General features: G+C 35.4%; 1 protein-coding gene and 1 long non-coding RNA gene across 4 annotated transcripts; one reads left to right on the top strand and one right to left on the bottom strand.

Moving 5' to 3' along the window:
• Positions 1 to 11,881: 11,881 nt before the first annotated feature.
• Positions 11,882 to 13,538, bottom strand: LOC131638526 (putative UDP-rhamnose:rhamnosyltransferase 1). The gene has a single exon (XM_058909087.1). It carries the CDS (start codon positions 13,493 to 13,495, stop codon positions 12,194 to 12,196), a length of 1,302 nt encoding a protein of 433 aa, XP_058765070.1. The 5' UTR covers positions 13,496 to 13,538; the 3' UTR covers positions 11,882 to 12,193.
• A 450-nt stretch (positions 13,539 to 13,988) lies between these two features.
• On the top strand, positions 13,989 to 19,346 carry LOC131638530 (uncharacterized). 3 transcript variants are annotated; one of them, XR_009294707.1, is made up of 5 exons: positions 13,989 to 17,197; positions 17,333 to 17,379; positions 18,602 to 18,760; positions 18,838 to 19,049; positions 19,139 to 19,346. It is a non-coding gene; the product is annotated as an uncharacterized LOC131638530 (long non-coding RNA). The 3 variants fall into 3 exon arrangements; XR_009294708.1 differs by lacking the exon at positions 17,333 to 17,379; XR_009294706.1 differs by having other exon boundaries at positions 13,989 to 17,379.
• The last annotated feature ends 1,350 nt before the right edge of the window (positions 19,347 to 20,696 follow it).

Raw genomic sequence — 20,696 nt, 5'->3', positions numbered from 1 at the left:
TTAGGTTTCATCTATGGGTTTCTAACTTCTTTCGTCATTAACAGCAACAAAGGATTTGGGTAAAATAGAAAGGTATGATTATGTGAGAAAACAGAAGAATCGGGAAAGTGAGGGTTTTAAATTTGTTGGTCTTGATAATTAAAATAGGATAATTTATGGGTAGGGTTTTTAGAATAGAAATAGAATTTCATGATTTTGAGTGATGATATATAATCTTTTGGTATTGTGATGGGTGATTTTTAGTGTTGATTATGTTTATGGTGTCGTGTTTCCAGTGTCGATATTAATTTGATTTTTTATTTTTTAGAATATTTGATGTTTAGATTTTTGGCTATGATATCAGACTTGATGTGAACTTTTTAGCTCTGATATATGATTTTTGATCTTTGGAGTGATGATACATGACTATAAGTATCTTTATAGTGATGATTATAATTTATCATAACTCTGGTGTGGTGGCGGCAACGCGTTTTCGGACATGGAGGATGATAGATTGTAAATGCACTACTGCTGAAATTGGTACGCTTCATCATGATTGTAAATGCACATCTTTCCAATACAATTGGTACTTTGTGCCTTACTTTCATCGATTATAACATTCAATAACAGAAAATTGGATAATTTTGAATTTTTACGATGATTCTAATGCTAACTTTTATATGTATCTTGTCAGGAAATCTTAATAATACTCTAGGACTTCTGAAAAATAACTGTTAATCAACTCCGATAGTGGATTCCACTACTGCTACAGAAGGAAATACCTTCAAGGAAAATGTAGTTTGACTGGTAAAGTCTCTAGAAAACTAATATTATATAATATCTAAATTTTAATTTTAAAGACACCCTTTTGCAACAGTTAGAGGTTATGCTATTGCTAACTTCCCATATTTTAAATGCATCTATCAACCATTGTTCATATGTTTCCAGAGCTTGATCGATATTTGCATTTGCAGGTTGATAAAGCTTGTATTCACTATGAAAATCTCGCATTGACATCAGCTTGTGAGCCTATTCTGGAGATTGGTAATGTTGGTAATTCCTAACGTGTAAATTAGATCTTTTACTTAGATATATCATTTTGGTTAGAATTATGGAAAGAGCTCAAAAAACAAGAAAATCTCATACTGATCCAACAATTTCATCTCCTGGTTCAAATCTTGAGGTAATTAATAAGAGGCCCTTTGAAGCTTTGATCATTATTTTTTTTAGAATAATAGAAACTGGGTTATTAGCGAGGCATGCCTTGGCTTTTCTCTTTACTTTGTTCAACAATGAATAGTTTGCAAGTTTATTTGGTTCTTGTACTTATGAATCTTATGCAGGTCAATAAAGCATTTTTAGACTTGGCATGTGAGAGACAAAGTTGTAGATAATTAAATTTCCTTCAAATTGAGCTTTGGAGGGAAATTTTCTGATGTTTCATGTAAAAGTTATGGCTGGTCAAAGTTCAGTTGACTTTAGGTAAAAAAAAAACCTAATTTAGAAACTTTAGGTTTTGTTGATTTCAGAACTTTCCTTGATGAATCATGATCAATCCTTGATCAAATGATGAATGATACTTCAAAATAAGGATGTTGACAAAAAATCAGGAATTTTGACTGTACTTTGACCACAGTTGACTTTTAGGTCAAAATGGTCGACTGTTGACTTTCTGAGCAATTGACTGAGCAATCCTTGGAATTGAAGCTTGAATTTTGTCATGGTGATAGTTTGAAACATCATAAGTCATATGAAACCCTTTGGAGATCTTGATTCATTAATTTTCTTCAGAGAATTCAAAACCCTAGTTCATTGAGGTCTCTACATAGGAGAGTGTGTCCTTGAGTTTTGAACTTTTGAAAAGTGAAATGAGGTGGGCAAATTTTGGGGTATGACACTGTTCATTTGACTCAAATTACAAATGCTCTTGACTCGAATCTAGTAACTCATTTTCACCTATTTTTGTGCGTAATCTCCAACACATAAATTATTTTGTCACATTATTTTCAAAAAGAAATTTCGTAATCAACATTGTGATTTTGTAAAATCAACAACCTCTCAGTTTTTTTAAAACTCAAAAACTCTTGCAAACATAATTTCTTAATTCTTCAACCTCTAGTTTTATTTCAGATCTTGATCATGGAGATTTGAATTTGTTGAACGAAATATGTCTTAAAAATAACTGTTCTTGAAGATTTGGTAAAGATTATCAAGAAGGTCGCAAGATTATCTTTTGTTGTGTATGATAATGACAAATTCCAGTGAAAAGAATGAGGTTCTTCTCTCCAGGTTGACCTTGGTATTTCTATGTGGAAGTCTATAGATAGGATACAAGCTCTTCTCTATCTTCAAACAATTCATCGCTTAAGAATTGAGTGAGATCAAGGGTGATTATCACACACGAAGACTTGGAGTAGATTGGTTAAATTAGAAAATTTAAGTAGCGAAAATTGAGTAAAGATTTTGCAGAAGGGTTTTTTCTTCTGAAAAACCCTAAATAGACTTAAAAAAACGGAACAATATAGTGGGGAGATAGAGTCTAACCCAATAAAATAAAATATTAAAACAAATATGAATTCAGAGATAGACATCCAAACATCATGTGAACAATCTAGCAAATCACCTACAGAGTGAAATCAAATTGCAAAAAAAAAATAATGATTTTTCGATTTTGAATACGACAAATGAACTCAACCACCAACATGGTAACTAGTTTATTAACCAACAACTTACTCACAAAATGCAGTAATCAACGCGAACTGTCTGAAATCAATCACAATTGAGTGACGTGAATATTAAGACTACATAGGTAAAAAATTCGAATCAGAGCTAGAATCCACAAACCACCGTAGTCTAAACAAAGTAAATTTTTAAATCTGCAAATCTCAACAAATCTAGAATTATACAGAGAATCCAATTCATAAAAGTCAACGTACCTACACTGGAGTAGATGAAGGTATAAGCATCAAAACCATTGAAGAACAGTGAAGAGGATGAAAACAGGAATGTAACAGTAATGGGCTTCGAAAGTGTCCCAAAACCACACCAAAGTGAAACTCTCAAACCTCAGCAAAACAAAATAAAACCACCATCACACCACCTGATGTTTAATTTTGCTGTTATATTTTAAGAGAAAAGAAGGCTTGTATTTCATGTAAAAAACTGACTGCTACTTCTGTTCTGCAGTTGTAACAATTTTGGACACTTTTAACACTGTACTTCCACTGGTGGAAGACTTGCTTTAAAACTGCACATAACACTTTTTACATTATACTTCCACTGGTGGATATCTTACTTTAAAACTGTACTTTTTACTTTCTTGTTGAAAATGAAAATACAAACAAGTCTTTATATAGACCTAAAAGACTTCTGCTATACTAGGAAATTAAAACAAATAAATACTCTTAATATGCAACAATCTCTTGACTTTTCCACTACAAAAACTCTTGTCCTTTCAACTACAAGAGACTCTTTATTTTTCACTAACTTATCAATAAAAACCCACTTAATAACATTAAAGTTTATTCAACAAAATTCCCCTGTAAACTTAATTGTTTCTTCTATCCATCATGCCTATCATTTTCTTGCCTCTGTCGAAAATTTCTTTCGATAATGGTTTTGTGAAAATATTTGCTGCTTGATCCCTGCTTGCTACATGCCTCAATTCGACACTTCCTTCCTTCACATGTTCTCGAATGAAGTGGAAGCCAACGTCAATGTGTTTGCTCCTTTCATGATTCACTGGATTCTTTGCTAACTCAATTGCTGATTTGTTGTCCACTTGAATTATTGTTGCACCTACCTGCTTTAGCTCCATTTTGCTTAACAATCTTCTAAGCCATATTGCATGACAAACGCACCAAGATGCTGCTATGTATTCAGCTTCACATGTCAAAAGTGTTACTATCGGTTTCTTCTTAGAAAGCCAAGTGAATGCAGTGTTTTCCATAAAGAACACATATCCTGAGGTGCTTTTCCGATCGTCTACATCTCCGCACCAATCGCTGTCGGAATAACCAATCAACTTGTAATCTTCTGCTCTTGAATAAAACATTCCAAGTGACACAGTTCCTTGAATGTATCGAAGAATTATTTTCAATGCCTTCCAATGTGTATAGACTGGTTCCTCCATGAAACGACTTACAATTCCGACACTAAGCAAAAGATCTGGCCTTGTACATGTGAGATATCTGTAATACGGTGAACTGACTTTTAATCGAAATGTCGCGGTAAGCAAGAGTCGCCACCGACTTTTATTTTATCCAAATTAACAGAAAGGCTAAAAGAACAGGAAAAACCTTTTAAAAAAAACTGAGTTCGGGGGGTAATTTATGCAAAGGGAAGGTGTAAGACACCCTTTGCATCCATGGTCTTCCATGGGCTCTTAATTGCTTTGCTTTTTTCGTTCAGACATGTAGAAGAAATGAATACGGACTTTAGCTCGTAAATGAGCGTAGCCATATCGAAGTTTTTTAAGAAAAAGATGAAAAAGAGTTTAATCCAGAGCAAGGCAGTTAGGAGCAATTACCTTAATAATGTAGAAAAGTTCTTTTAGCCTTTCAGGGTGAAAGGGTCTATCCTTGCCATAAGAGGGCAGGAAGCCTTTCATTTGGAGGTTGAAGGGTCGTCGCAATATCGTTCGCCATAAGACTGTCCCTAGCCATAGAGAGGCAGGTAGTCTAAGGGAAGGATCAGAATAGCCTTTCGTTTAGGCAACCAGAGGATACCTCAGCCTTTCGTAGGCAACTTCCGAGGGACGAGATCATGTTTAGTGTATCGAAGGCAGCATCATTAGGGACTCATGATCTTTGCATTATTCGAGGCAACATGGCTGAGGTATCCTCGTATTCGAGGGACATGGCTATTCTGCAAAAAACACAAGGCAACAGGCAACAGGCAGCAAAAGAGGTTACCAAAAAAGTGTGCGTGGGTGCAACAATCATGTGATTCAATTCAAAATATATTATCTTGTAATTAAATGGCTCTAATTCAGTTCAAGGTTGCACTCCCTAAATTACTAACCATGGCAGAAAATATAAAACAGATTTAAGTGCCTTTAAGGCCAAACAATACAAACCAGGAACAGATACATAAGAATATGGGGGAGGGAAAAAGAAACCAGCGGGTTTGACATAAGTAATAATTAAGCGGAAAAATAAAAGAGGTTAGAGTTTTAGGGTTACTGTTTATTTGAGCTTTGGCGGTTGGCAAACCCTGAAAAGGCGGGAAAAATAGAAACCAAAAAAGGGGTGAGTGCATTATCAATTCAAATGAGAACTAGGGTTAATCCTAATTTGATAAAGAAAACAAAACAAAATAAAATAAATATTTAAGATAAAAACAACACTTAGCTTTTGATTTGATCTGATATGGTTTGTAGTCAGAGGTAGCCTCGGGGTTAACCCTAAAAAATTGGCAAAGTAAAGGCAGACAGAAGTGAGTGTAGGCGGAGTTCATTATTTTTAAAGGCAAACCCTAAAATAAAATAACAAATATTCAAATAAGGGTTAGATCGGGACTTAGCTTTGTAAAAGGCGTGGCGCGTAGTCGGGAGGTATCTGAAGATTGCCCTGAAAAGAATACACAAAGAAATCTTTTTTCAGTGTAGATGTGATCTTCCTGAACCTTGATTAGGGTACGAATTAATTGACAATTAACAGAAAAATATAATCGATTTAATTAATTATTGGTTTTTCAACCTAATTAATTAAATTGATGACAAAATTAAATTCGATTAAATAAATGACATTCCCATAATTTTTATTAATTTTAAAAAATGTTAATCTAATTAGATATTTAAAAAATTAAATTAATCATTTAAATCAAATAAAAATATTGTTAATAGAATGGTAGAAAAAATCAAACTTTCGATAAAAATAAACAATTGTAAAATTGTATATCGAAAAAATAAGTTATAAAATGAAATTAAACAAATAATTAAAATAATAAAAAAGAGAGTAAAAGAAATAAGTAAAAAACATTCATATGATTAAAATAAGAAAAAAAAAGACTTAGCTGATGTTAGATGTGGTCGCCTCCTGAGGGAGCATCATGGACCTGCGCTCTGGTCCCTTAGATCTGGCATTGAAGTTGATCCAAGAATTGGTATCTGAAGGTGCATCATAAGTCTTCACTGGCCATACGTATGAAATCGGTATGCAGGTTATTTCATAAAAAAAATTGTAGGAAAGCAGGATCGAACCCGCGCCCCCTTGTGTACCAAAACATTCAGACTCTTCCACTTGCCATTGGATCACTTTTGTTGCGCTGTGACTTATACACTCAAGATATTAAATATTAAAACATAATTCATTCAAACTTTTTAAACAAACGGATCCGCGCCCAGGACCCTTCACCATCAACCTTTGTTTTTCTGGAACAGACCTTTGCCCACGTTTTTTTTATGTGTGGCCATACCTGTTCAACCTATCAACCTGCAAATCATCAATAAATGACACGAATAGATAACCTATAACAAAGGTAAACTCTCTTCCGAATCCAATAAAGCCATTAGTTTCGTCTGATTTTGCCTGCATTTACAATCCCCAATTTGGAGATTGTGTAACCTAACAATGGTGGATCTTCAACTATGCAACGAATCTCAAATTAAAGTATCCAAAAACATTCCAAATAATCATCTAAAGCATACAATTCAATCAACATACATTAATAATGCGTTAATATATGCAAACAAAATTGAGTTTGGTGGAGACAAACCGTGACCCTATCGCTTGCGATTTGGTATGCTTTGATTGAAGGTGATGATTGCAATTTCTTCAGGGATGATCTGGGAACACGATTCAACCTTCAAAACCCTTCGAACTTGGTCCAATCTCCAAAACCGAATCCCTTTTTTTCTTTGAAATTTTGAGTCTTTTGTGAGGGGTTTTGAGGCTGCAATCCTTGTAATCTCCCTTTTGCATCTGATCACGTTTCTTTCTTATAGTACATGGAATTAGGGCAAATATATTGAATCAAATCTTCTTGAATCATGATATTATGGATTGATGAAATTTGATTTTTTTTCAATCTTTCTAAAACCATCCACTTTGTACTTTCTTGTATCAATCTCAATCTTCATAAATTAAAAAAAAATACTTTGCTTAATGGATGATTGAATTTGATTAAAAATATATATCCTAATCAAGATCTTTGATTTTTTTTATTTGATTTACATGAATTATAATTCATTTTAAATGAAAAAAAATCCATATAAAATTAAATAAAACTTCAAAAATTCGTGGGACCTAGATTAGATACTTTGGATAACTTTAGGATCAAGATTTAAGAAAAAAGATTGGGCCCATTTGCAATAAAATTCATTTTGGAGCCTTTTTGTTTCACATTTTCCTCTAAAAATTTGTCTAACTTTGACAAGGCATATCTCCCTCAATTTTTAAGATATGGAGGAGTTCTAGGGCTTTTTGGAAACCTCAAGATGTCCTCTACAAGCCACTTTGGAAGCTTTTCTCCATTTGAGGATTTTATCTTGATGATATTGGCTTTGACAAAAAACTGCTTTTGGTTGACTTTCAAAAAGGACCTATAATGTTTTAAGTCATATCTCTCAAATGAAGCATTTTTAGACTTGGCATGTGAGAGACAAAGTTGTAGAGAATTCAACTTCCTTCAAATTGAGCTTCGATGAGAAATTTCTGATGTTCCATGTGGATGTTATGGCTGGTCAAAGTTCAGTTGACTTTCTCCGATGAAAACCCTAATTTAGAAACTTTTGGATTTGTTGATTTCTGATCTTTCCTTGATGAACCATGATCAATTCTTGATCAAATGGTGAATGATACTTCAATATGAGGATGTTGACAAGAAATCAGGAGTTTTGACTGTATTTTGACCACAGTTGACTTTTAGGTCAAATTAGTCGACTGTTGACTTTCTGAGCAATTGAGTGACCAATCTTTTGTATTGAGCCCTGAATTTTGTTATGGAGATAGTGTGGAGTATCATAGGCCATACGGGATGCCTTGGAGCCATTGATTCATTTATTTTCCTTCAGAACAACAAAACCCTAGTTCTCTGAGCCTTGTTTAGGAGAGGGTATCTTTAAGCTTGGTACCTTGATTTGAATTTTGAATAGGAGAAATAGTATGGGAAATTTTGGGGTATGACAATATCGAAGACTTCCTACCAAACTTCGATATTTGCTTGCTTCAATGCGTTCTCCTCCATCAAATTTCGACAACTTTGCACCTGGTTCCATTGGCGTCGAAATCGGATTACAGTTTTCCATCTTATATTTTTTCAAGATTTCTTTTGCATGTTTCTCCTGTGAAATGAAAATTCCTGTTTCTTCTTGTCGAACCTCCAGACCAAGAAAGAATCTCATCAGACCTAAGTCTGTCATCTCGAATTCACGTATCATTGTGCCCTTGAATTCTTCTATCATCTGACTGTTGTTACTCAAGAAAATTAGATCATCGACAAAGAGAGCAACGAGTAACAAGTTACCTCCATTCTTCTTTACATACAGAGCATGTTCGTAAGGACATTGCTTGAAACTGTTCTCTTTGAAGTATGTGTCGATGCGTGTATTCCATGCTCGCGGTGCTTGCTTCAACCCATAAAGCGCCTTTTTCAACTTTAGCACTTTTTCTTCTTTTCCAACTTTCATGTATCTGGGTGGTTGTTCGATGTAAACTTCTTCTTCGAGCACACCATTTAGAAATGCTGTCTTGACATCCATTTGAAATATCGGCCATTTAAATTGAGCAGCTTGTGAGATAAGTAATCGAATTGTCTCCATTCTTGCAACAGGAGCAAATACTTCGTCATAATCAATTCCAGCTTTCTGTTTGTATCCCTTCGCAACAAGCCGCGCTTTGTACCGTTCTATTTCGCCTTGAGCATTCATCTTTTTCTTGAACACCCACTTCCCACCGATGGGTTGACTTCCTTTTGGTAATTCTGCTAGTTCCCATGTGTTGTTGCGTTCCATGGCCTTGATCTCTTCGTTCATGGCAGTTTTCCATTTTTCGTCTCGCATCGCCTCTTCGAGGCTAATGTTTTCAGTATTTGCCAAAAGACATACAAGATGCACCTCTTCTGTTGTATCATACAAATCCTGCAGACTTCGCATTCTAGGTTGTAGAGGTTCATCTTCATTGTCAGAATCTTCAAGGTCAGATGAAGTGCTTGTCGGTACAGCGACTGATGTTTCTCCAACTTCGACGATAACTTCTATCGAATTGTTCCAGTCCCACTTGCTCATTTCGTTTACTCGAACGTCTCTACTAACTATCACCTTCTTGCTTATGGGATCAAACAGCCTGTACCCTTTTGTCTTCTCATCATATCCAATGAATATGTATTTCTGACTTTTGTCTTCAAGCTTTGTTCTTCGTTGATCCGGTACGTGTGCATAAGCCACACTACCAAATACTTTGAAATGAGAAACTGTTGGCTTTTGTCCGCTCCATGCTTCTTGTGGTGTTTGATCTTCTAACTTCGAATTTTGACATCGATTCTGAACATAAATGGCACATTGTACAGCTTCTGCCCAAAATTCCTTCGACATGTTCTTGCTCTTAAGCATTGATCGAACCATGTCGAGAACTGTTCGATTCTTCCTTTCAGCCACACCGTTTTGTTGAGGTGAATATGGTGCAGTTAGAAATCTCCTTATTCCCTGCTCTTCACAATACTTCATAAAGGCTGTCGAAGTATACTCACCACCTCTGTCAGATCGAACTGCTTTGATGTGTCTGTCAGTTGCCTTCTCCACCATTACTTTGAACTTTTTGAACACCTCGAATGCTTCAGATTTTTCTTTCAAGAAATAAATCCAGGACTTTCATGAGAAATCGTCGATAAATGAAATGAAATACCTTTTGCCACTGAAAGATTCCGGAGTGATTGGCCCACATATGTCGGTATGAATCAGTTTGAAAATATGTTTAGATTGATATTCTGCCTTCTTTTGAAATGAGGTTCTTGTTTGTTTGCTAAGCACACATTCTTCACAAAACTTTCCTTCATAGTCCATGTCTGGTAGCCCGTGCACCATGTTCCTCTTTGCTAACCTTCTCAGACCAGCATGATGTAGATGACCAAAACGTAGATGCCACAACGACGCTTTGTCTTCGACATTGACTTGCAAACATTTTCCTCGAACGCTTCTAAAGTTCAGTTTGTACATTCGATTTTTCCCCTTTTCGACTTGAGCAACCAGATGCCCTAGCTTGTCCTTCAAGTGTAATATCTGATCTTTCATGAATATCGAATAACCCTTTTCCGTGAGTTGCCCCAAACTCAAAATATTGGTCTTGAGATCTGGTACACAGTACACATATTGGATTGACCCAGTCAAGTCATCCTTCTGCAAGTAACAAATCGTACCTTTGCCTTCGACCTTCACTTTCGATGCATCTCCGAAAGACACATGACCATCTTCAATCTTTTGCATTTCTTTAAATAGGTGTTTGTGACCACACATATGATTACTTTCCCCTGAGTCAAGATACCGCATATTATCATTATTCGCGTCTACTTCTTTTTGAGTCATCAGCAGAAAGCCTTCATTCGCTTCGGCTTCCAAAGTTAGATTGGTTGTTTCTTCTACCTTCTTTTCGACTCGACAATCTTTTGCAAGATGTCCCACTTTATCACAGTTATAGCATTTGTAGGAGTTACAATCCTTTGCATAATGACCATGTTTGTTACACTTGTAACATTCGATGTTGGAGTAGTTCGACCGACCACCTCTTTGACCTCGTCCTCTGCCACGCCAATTTTGCTGGCTTGACTGTCCTCTCTCGAAGTTGCTTCCTCGGCCACTTCGACCACTGTCACGACCTCCACGGCCACATCCTCTTCCTCGAAAGTTTTGAGAAAAAAGCACCTTTTCGTCTTTGGTGGACTCCTTGGTCTGAACTGCTTCGTCGTTTGTCTCCTCCTTCTTTTTGATCTTACGTTGTTCGTGTGCTTCGAGAGAAACAGCTAGCTCTTCGACTGTGAGCGTTGCATGGTCCTTCTACTCTTCTATTGCGCACACAACATTCTCAAAGTTATCAGTTAAAGATCTCAGAATCTTTTTGACAATACGAGCATCAGTCATCGTTTCTCCATTTCGATTGAGTTTATTCACCACTGTTTGCAAACGCGTGATGTATTCTGATACAGTTTCCAACTCCTTCATCTTCATTCTCTCCATTTCTCCTCGAAGAGTTTGAAGACGAACTTGCTTGACTCGGTCAACTCCTTTGTATACTTTTTCTAACGTGTCCCATGCTTGTTTCGAAGTCGTTGCACCTGCAATCTTTTCAAAGCCTGATTCATCAACAGCTCGGAACAAGATGTACAGTGCCGTCTTATCCTTCGAACGCGTCTCTTTCAACGCCTTGGTTTGAGCCGCTGTATACCCCGTGGTATCTGGTTCTGTGAAACCAGTTTCGACCGTCTCCCACGAATCTAGAGATCCAAGAAGAGCTTTCATTTGGATACTCCAATTTTCGTAATTCACCTTCGTTAACCGTGGTAGCGGCATTTGACTCATCGTATTCGCCATTAGCTCTGATGCCAATTTGTAAAAAACTGACTGCTACTTCTGTTCTGCAGTTGTAACAATTTTGGACACTTTTAACACTGTACTTCCACTGGTGGAAGACTTGCTTTAAAACTGCACAGAACACTTTTTACACTATACTTCCACTGGTGGATATCTTACTTTAAAACTGCACTTTTTACTTTCTTGTTGAAAATGAAAATACAAACAAGTCTTTATATAGACCTAAAAGACTTCTGCTATACTAGGAAATTAAAGCAAATAAATACTCTTAATATGCCACTATCTCTTGGCTTTTCCACTACAAAAACTCTTGTCCTTTCAACTACAAGAGACTCTTTATTTTTCACTAACTTATCAATAAAAACCCACTTAATAACATTAAAGTTTATTCAACATTTCACTCATGAATAAATATGAATAGGATAATACAGTTACTCCTTTTGAGTTTCTAGACTAGTTTCCTTGATATTCTAAGGAAATAAATCTGTAGAAAGCACTTAATGAAAGAGCTTAAACTCCATATTGAAAAGGCAGCATGGAACAAAGTAACAAACTTCTATTTCTATCTGAATGCATCAATTGGAAAACCACCACCATCCAGGATGACATTACATAACAAAATAAAACAAACAGACATTTGTTGTGCCTATGATTCTGTTGAAAGAAAGAGCAAAGGAACCTTAAGTACTATTACTACTGCTTAGAGGCAAGGACATTGAGCTCAACATAATCAACAAATTCATCTATATATTTTTGCTGAAGCTCCTTATCTCCAACAATCTTGCCCATCTCTTCGGCTTTACTTCGATATCTCTTTCCTTCTTCCTCCACCATCATCAATCTCAATGCCTTAGCCACTGAATCTCTATTGAATTTTCCATCATTTCTTTCTACCTTGACCACAACCATTTTTTCTTCCATAACTCTAGCATTTAAACCTTGATCATTTTGGAAAGGTGACACAATGAGTGGACATCCAACTTGAAGGCTCTCAATCACTGAACTCCAACCACAATGTGTCAAGAATCCTCCAATTGACTCATGTGATAAGATTCTCAACTGTGGTGCCCAATTACTCCAAATCAATCCATTCTTATTTGAATCATTCTCAACAAACCACTCATGTTTATCTTGGTTCTTCACAATCCAAAGAAACGGAAAATTAGATAATTCCAATCCTTTAGCTATCTCAGTAAACTCTTCATCACTTAATATAACTTCACTTCCAAATGCAACATAAACCACTGACTTTTTCTCCTGTTTATCCAACCACTTTCGAATTGTATCCCAATTTTCATCCTTTTTATCTTCACTGAATTCTAGTGAGGGTGCCAATACTCCAACTGGAATCACTTTTTTCTTGCAATGATTTTCGACCGATCCTACAGCCTTACCTTCAATCTTCATGCAACTTCTTACAGCAATAAAATCAGCACCAAAAAAGGTCTCTTTCATCCTAAACATATCTGAAGCTCCAGATTCATTTGGTTCAAAGTGGACAGTAGAAATAACATTGTCCTCCTCATCATTTGACTTATGAACTAAGAGTTCCTCTAGAAAAGATGCAATAAAAATTGAGAAATAGATGCTTAAGATGCCAAGCTTTGATGTTATTGGTGGTAACCAATAAGGTACAAAATCATATATGATACAATCAGGAGTGGATGTTTCCAAAAATAGAGTCAAAGGTTGTTGAAGACCATCAAATGCTTTCTTGAGATATGGAACAATATGTGTTGGAATGTCCATAGTGGCTTCTGCATTCTCAGGTAGTTGATCTATATGTGGAAGTGGGAGTTCTACAAATTTTATGAAAGGCTGTAAACTAGGAGGAAGTTGAGGGAGGCGTTGGATGTTTCTAGGTGTGGAAATGAATGAAACTTTGTGACCCTTTTGAGCAATGAGTTTGGAGAGTTCAAAGAAAGGACTAATATGACCAAAAGCAAGCCATGGAAAAACAGCAATGTGAAGAAACTTGTTAGGTTGATTTTCCATTATGGTAATGTATAATGTATTTGTGTTTACTCAATATACTTTTATAGATATGAGAATGAGTCAATATATATTAAATATGAGCATCTTACATATTGTGAAAGTGTGATTCCATTTTTCATTTACAATATTTTAAAATTTTGTATAGAATAAATAAATGTATTATTGAGGATGGGATTAATTTACTATATATTTGATGTGATAGGTTTTGAATGCCATCACAGAGATCAAAATGTCATCGGATTTTGTTTTGATTTGATCCCATTTTCGTTGGCAATGTTTAGATCTAAACATGTAAATAATTAAAAACTAAATTTATTCAATCGTGTGATTCATGCAACCAATTTAATATTGATAACTTCAGGGATAGACAAAATGTATTATTAATGTGTCAATATATGTGTTGACAAGGAATGGGAGCATGGGCCTTTATGTATATATGACCATAATTAAGGTCATGAAAGTTGTTTGTCTCTTATGATCAGTGATGTATATTACAGAAATCATTTGCAGAAACTTCCCAAGAGCAAGTCTAAGAAATTTGGGTCATTCATGCATTATAATTATTCACATATGCATTATATATGACACACTTTTAACTATTGGACTACCTACATAAGATGCCTCTTTTTCACTTGATCCAAAAAGTTCATTTGTTCAATTTGTCTTATTAATTATGATGATGGTTCATAACTTTTTTTTTTTATGTATATAAATGTCAGGAGGCGTTAACACAATCTTTCATTCAAGAAGAGAGAGGAGAAATTAATACTTCAGGCACTATATTTTCCAGAATACTCTGGACATGTGAGAAATTATGGTTTGGGGACAAGTGCTGAAGATATATTTTCACGCCAAGTTCTCCCTCCACAAGCATACCTTGATGATATTTATCTCATAGTCAATACATTGTCCACGAGATTGGAGACACTAGAGGGTGAGAAATTAAAGAGAGAAAAGAAAGAGAGGCAACAAACTGAAGAAGTGGCAGGGAGGCGATCACTTGATAAAATTGTAGAGAGACAACAACAGGAAGGAGTTGTAGAGAGACGACATCCTAGTGACAAAGATTTTTGCAACCCTAGTACAAAGGTAATTGTTTTTTATTAAATTCTAATTAATAATTTTAGATTAATTATATTAATTTTAATAATTCATTAATGGTTTAGGTTGTTTCTTCTATTAATATATATCTATCATCTCCAAATCGACTCTGATTGTCCGTGGGAAATTATACAACATCACTGTAGTGATATAGTGTACGGTAGAGCTGTCAAAATGGGTTAGCCCATATGGGCCGGCCCGCCAGGCCCGAAAAATCTTAGGGCTTGAGCCTTAAAATTATAGCCCATATTTTTCAGGGTCTTTTTAGCCCAGCCCTAAAAAGCCCGCTACCCATTAGGGCTAGCCCATATGGGCCGTGGGTAGCCCATTAGACCCACATAATTATAAATTTTAAAAAAAATATATTAATATTTATATTATCTTACTACAAAATTGCATATTGATTTTTCTCACTTCACCAAATTTTATCTCTATTTTATTCAATCTTTCTCTTTTAAATATTATACATTAATATAATCAACATTTTTTCATCATATTATATTAGTTTTTCTCTTATAATAAATATTCAAGTATTATTTTATACAATTTAGACATATATTGTATTTAGAAACACATTATAAGAGATAATATAGTACTTAAAATTGTATTATGTTTAAAATAACATAATTTTATTTTTATTTTTAATAAATATTATGGAATTTTAATTTTAATTTTTTTAAATTAAAAAGCCCATTTAGGGCCGGGTAGCCCGAAGCCCATCTAGGGACGGGCTCGGGTAGTAAATCTCGAGCCCATATTATTCAGGGCCTTTTTGGCCCAGTCCTGAAAAGCCCAGGGCCCGCTAGGGCCGGCCCGTTTAGGGCCGGGTAGCCCATATTGACAGCTCTAGTGTACGGTATAAAATTACTACCTGAACATGTTAAAGTTAAGATTGAAGTTCCTATTGTGCCAAATGCTCCACTGCCTATATCTGTTGAATATATTGATATTTTGATGGTTGGTCAGGCAATAAGTGCAATTGTGCCAAGGACATTCAAATCAGTTGACTTTGTTGATGAATGTCTAAAGCAACATCGGTGTAACCATGCCACAACGTAGTTGAAAGGTGTTTGTCGAACCCTCATAAAAATGAAGCGCACCAACTAACATATTTTGGCTATATGTATGACCTACCCTAGATAGTTGAATCAAATCGAAAATACATTGGTCTTTCCAGGTCCGTCCTTTTTTAGCATCTACCTTATTTAGCGAGTTATTATAGCTCGAATAGTCAGTATATGGGGCAGAGCAAAAAATGCGACAAGACATATATGTTAAGTCTAAAGGTTAGTTTACAGCTGCAAAAGGTTTTGTATGTTCATGACTAGGGAAAATTTGACTAACCTTTTCTATGTTCGTGTTCAAACTAGAGACAAGGCCTAGAAAAGCACGTGTTGTATCAGAAATGGTAAGAGGGATCAACACGTGAGACTTCTAGATTAGGGATTTTCTTCCTCAAGCTGAGGTTCAGGAACAAACAGTTAATTTCCAACAAGAATTAGCGTCCTAATAGATACAACAAGAGAAATTTGTGGTTTTAAAGTTGATTTGGGCGCTATTTGAGTTAAAAAGAGTGAAGATTATGAGGAAATCTGAAGTTTTGGCAGATCCAACGCTTTCATGGTAGGGTTTTGATTTCGTTTCCTGTGGTGGTCGGAGTTGAATCTCATACGACGAAGAAGACACCGATACTCAGATTTTAGAGGTTCGATTTTTACTTTATTATTTTACATTCATTTCAAAATCTCCATATCCTTCAATTTTACCCTTTTCAGATCTGTAACCATTCAATCGCAGCAATCTATAGCGATTCGTTGACCGAACCTTTTCAGATCCCCTTTTCATATCGTCATTACTATCCATACCATTGGTAAGTTTTTGTTACTATGCTTTTATTGAATGTGTCTGATTGTATGGTTACCGTGATGTGTTAGTTTTATGTTTTAGGGTTCAATGTTGAAAGTTCTATATTTACAGGTTTTAGACAACAAGTTCCATAGCAGATTGTTAGAGGTAATGAACTGCAACTTTTGTGAAGTACAAAGAAATCTTGATTATTGTGATGGTTAACATGTATACTAAAACTTACATATCCAGTGTTGACATATTATTGTTCTATATATCAGGTCCTGATTAATCCATATGGGAAAGACAAGAATATGGGAGAGGATTTCATACTTGAAACTCTAACTTTTTGTTTCTGTAAAAAAATTAAGTCTTTAATCTAAAAAACACTTAATGCTCTTTGTTGACAACTTTGGGATTTCTTGAAACTAGAGGAGAAAGGCATGGCAACAAGGGCTACTATATTCATCCTACCTAGTTTTTTTCATCAATCAGTTGATTTTTCATTATTACTTTTCTACACATTTGCTAAAGTAACGCTATTTTTACAATTTGCTTTGATGTAGTGAGATGCGTATTTGGAAAGTTGTTCGGTGTCGGGTTATTGATTAAATTGACATCCGAGAGATACATGTTGTGTTAGTGTATTGTAAAGGGGAAGATCTTTGTATGTACATTCAATGCCATGGAAGGGTACTGGAGGCAACTGCAAAGCATTTTATGCTTCAGCTGGGTATGTTTCATCAAAACTGGAAGGTAAATATTGATGGTTCTTTTTCTTGAAGTGGAAATACTAATTTTTGTTTAATTGGTTAATGCTTAAGTTGTTAATAGAAGTATTTTATGGATTAAATGTCCTTACTATACTTTACTTGTTTGTATATAAATCAGTTGCAAGTTCGGTTCCTATTGCCGCTACAATCATCCAGACATGAATGGTATGTATGGCGGACAATAACTCGAGAAATCAAAGACACTGAATACGAAATGGTTAAAAGATACTGAATATACGAAATGGTTAAAAGACAAATTGATGATCTTAATGGAACTGTTATGACATAAGCAAAATTTTCTTACTTCATGTTTTTGTTTCTATTCTAAGTTGGGTGTTTTTATCCTTTATGTTATTTAATAGAACACAACATTCCACTACTCCCTTTGTTGATGAATATACATATTTTACTTATATCCAATTTATAAGAAATATTTACTTACTGTTATTAAGAATATTCAGTAGTTTATATTAGCACTTGCTTTTGACTATGTAAAGAGAAGAATGGATTTGCAGTGGGTTTATGGGGTTTGACATGAACAGAGTCAATTAGTTGAATTGTTTAAGTTATTGAAATTACCATAGGCTTGATGAAGTAGTTGAGCAATGGTTTTGGTGGTATGTTAAATTGATAGTAACAAAGAAGTTTGCTGCTGATTTTATGGTTTTCTGCTTAAATGCAGTGTCTTCAATTTATGTTTGTGATGAATAATATTTTAATCATCTGTATGTAGTGATTTAGCCTAAAGAGGGTTGTTGGAGGGATGAGTCAGACAATCAGTGGCAAATTGGTTTTTCTGCTACTTATTTGCAGTGTCTTCAATTTATGTTTGTGCTGAATAATATTGTAATCATTTGTATGTGTTGACTTAGCCTAAAGAGGGTTGTTGGAGGGGTAAGTTAGTGGCAAATAACTTATTACTTTGTGTTTTGGAGTTTGTATATGAAGCAGGGGGTGGTAAAATTTATGCATGTATGTCATGCAAAGGAACAATAGCATATGGGGTTACTGTCGTGAAATTTATATTGGTGCTATGACTAAAAAGAATGGGTAGTTACTTAATTGCGGGAGCTCCGTAAATCGGTTGCAAGAGAAAAACAATGGAGTGGAGGGTACATGAGGTATGGTTGCTGTCAAGGATAATGACAGGCTGAAAATGTTATTAGTAAAAGACTAGAACAAATATCCTTGATGGAGGTGTTATGTTACTGAGAAATGGATTCAGAAGCTGGATATGAAACCAGACGTTGTTTCTTATTTGCTTCAAATCAAACTGTTTCAATCATGTTTGTGTTGTGTCGATATGCTTAGTATAGTCATTTGATGTATCGTGTTTGTGTTGTGTCGGTATACGTGGTGTCTTATTTACCTTCTATCTCACAAATAGGTATATTCCAATTGAGGAGATCCCAGTTAACTACGACGATTTCAAAAGAGAAAACGATTCTGAATTCTACAACCAAGACGCAACTGTTTCTGAACTAATTCTCTAGGCTGGAATAACGGCAGACATAGAGATACCAGCTGAACTGAAAGGCATATACAAGTATGAGATGTGTCAATTTCTACCTTACAGTAACTCGATTCCAATATTTTTATGCTAACTCTCTCTTAAATTATCAGGGCAGCCTGGGAGATCAAGCAAAAGATATTGGTTGACATGGTTGTTGCTGATTGTTATTATCATCACTTTCAATTTTGACCAACTGTTGTTGATTGTTGTTATTATCACTTTCAATTTTGTCTTTAAGGGTTTGAAGACATGGATGTACTACCTCCGAACCCGGGCTGTAAGTGATGCCATCAAATTTATCATTGATACCTCTGCCATTAAAGTAATTGACCTTTATTTTGATCAATCCTTCCCTTCATTTGATTTGTGTTGGTACATTTTGATATTAAATAATTTTTGTTATGAATGCAGGAGCAAGCAAGGGCAGAGGAGGCTGATCTTGATGAAGATGCCAAGATGGCACAAATGGTGAGCTCATTGACGAACAGAGACGAGTGTTTGTCCTATGGAAGTTAAAACTACACCTTAGATTTGCATCTCTAGGCATTAAAAAATCAATTTACTACAGAATGGAACCATTAGTGAAGGAGGCAACAACTGTCTAAAATTCAAATGTGTTGTATAGAGTTTACTTTGTTGTTGATTTTATGTCTGCATTGCTTGGTCATGTATTGTATTGCATGTTAGGAAGTGTTGTTCACTTAGGTATAAAATTATATTTGAGAATTGATAAGTGCCAAAATGTTGTTATTTTGAGTATATAATTATGGCACTTATCGATTCTATTCATTCCGTTTTTGTAATAAAATCCCCACTTTTGTGTATATATTCACATTATTTAGTTTTCATATGTTTTATATACCGTTTAATAGTTTTTCCTTTGTTTTTATAGGTATTCATGCTTATTGGAGCCTCGAGGAATAAAGTGTCGAAGGCACGGCTCCGATTGCGCGATTTTGGATCAAATAAGCAAGTTTTGTGCAGAGAGCGCCGCTGAGCGGCGTGTAAGCGCGCTTTCCAGGGGCGAACCAAATTTCCCTGGCCGCTAAGCGGCGGGTCTGGCCGCTAAGCGGAGGCCTGTTTACTGTTCTTGATATTTTTGTAATACGTGTAGTCCGCTAAGCGAGATTTGGCCGCTAAGCGGCCGTAGCAGAAAATGTGTTTATATTCTTTCATTTGAACCATTTTAGGGTTATGGTTTTGGAGAGTTTTTGGTTCCAACTCCATCATTTTCATTCTTAGATCAAGATTGGCTTAGAAAACAACACCGGGTCATGCACTTGGAAGATCGGAGGTGGGTTTCTCATCAACCGGAGCTGACAACCCGCGAGATGTTTGGTTTATCTCTTTTATTCTCTGTGTATTTCTTTGTGTTGGGTTTGTTTGTATAGTTACTCGAATCTTATGTATATTTACCGATTATAATGTTATGTTTAACTTGCTTTACGAATCCGTGTTGATATTGTTCTGGATTTTTGCTCTATGCTGGGGATTTAGGTTGCTTTAGAGATAAACTGCTTGAATCTTTATCTAGGATGATAATCTGTTGGTTCTGAACTCTAGAGATAGATTTAGAGCTATCATTCACTGTTTGTATTTGTACGTAATGCTTTCGTGTTTGAGCGGCGCGCGAGAGATCGCCGACGCGAGAATACGAATGTTCTCGCGACTTCGCGTTAGAGATAACCTTAGTTGTGAGATGATCTCGTTTGTGCTCCAGAGATGGACGCTTATGTGAGAGATACGTGATAACATAGATGAGTATCGTAGGTTGAGTATAACGGGTTGGTAAGTGTATGTTTGTGAAGAGTGAATATATTTACATTCCTGAAAAGTTATTTCTCTTCTAAGAATGTGTTTATTCTTTTCTTGTCTATATCTTTGTTTACTTTTTTCTCATTCAATCCAAAGTTCGAAACCGTAGAAACTGTTGAATGGCATCTCTCCATCTCTGAGGACGATAAATCCT

This window comes from Vicia villosa, unplaced genomic scaffold (genome assembly GCF_029867415.1).
Source record: "Vicia villosa cultivar HV-30 ecotype Madison, WI unplaced genomic scaffold, Vvil1.0 ctg.002326F_1_1, whole genome shotgun sequence".
NCBI lineage: Eukaryota > Viridiplantae > Streptophyta > Magnoliopsida > Fabales > Fabaceae > Vicia > Vicia villosa.
Note: the sequence above shows the minus strand (reverse complement) of the source record. Positions and strands in the feature narration are given on the sequence as shown.

Bases quoted from the DNA above. Each gene is read 5' to 3' on its own strand.
- LOC131638526 (XM_058909087.1), bottom strand. From the start codon at position 13,495: ATGGAAAATCAACCTAACAAGTTTCTTCACATTGCTGTTTTTCCATGG.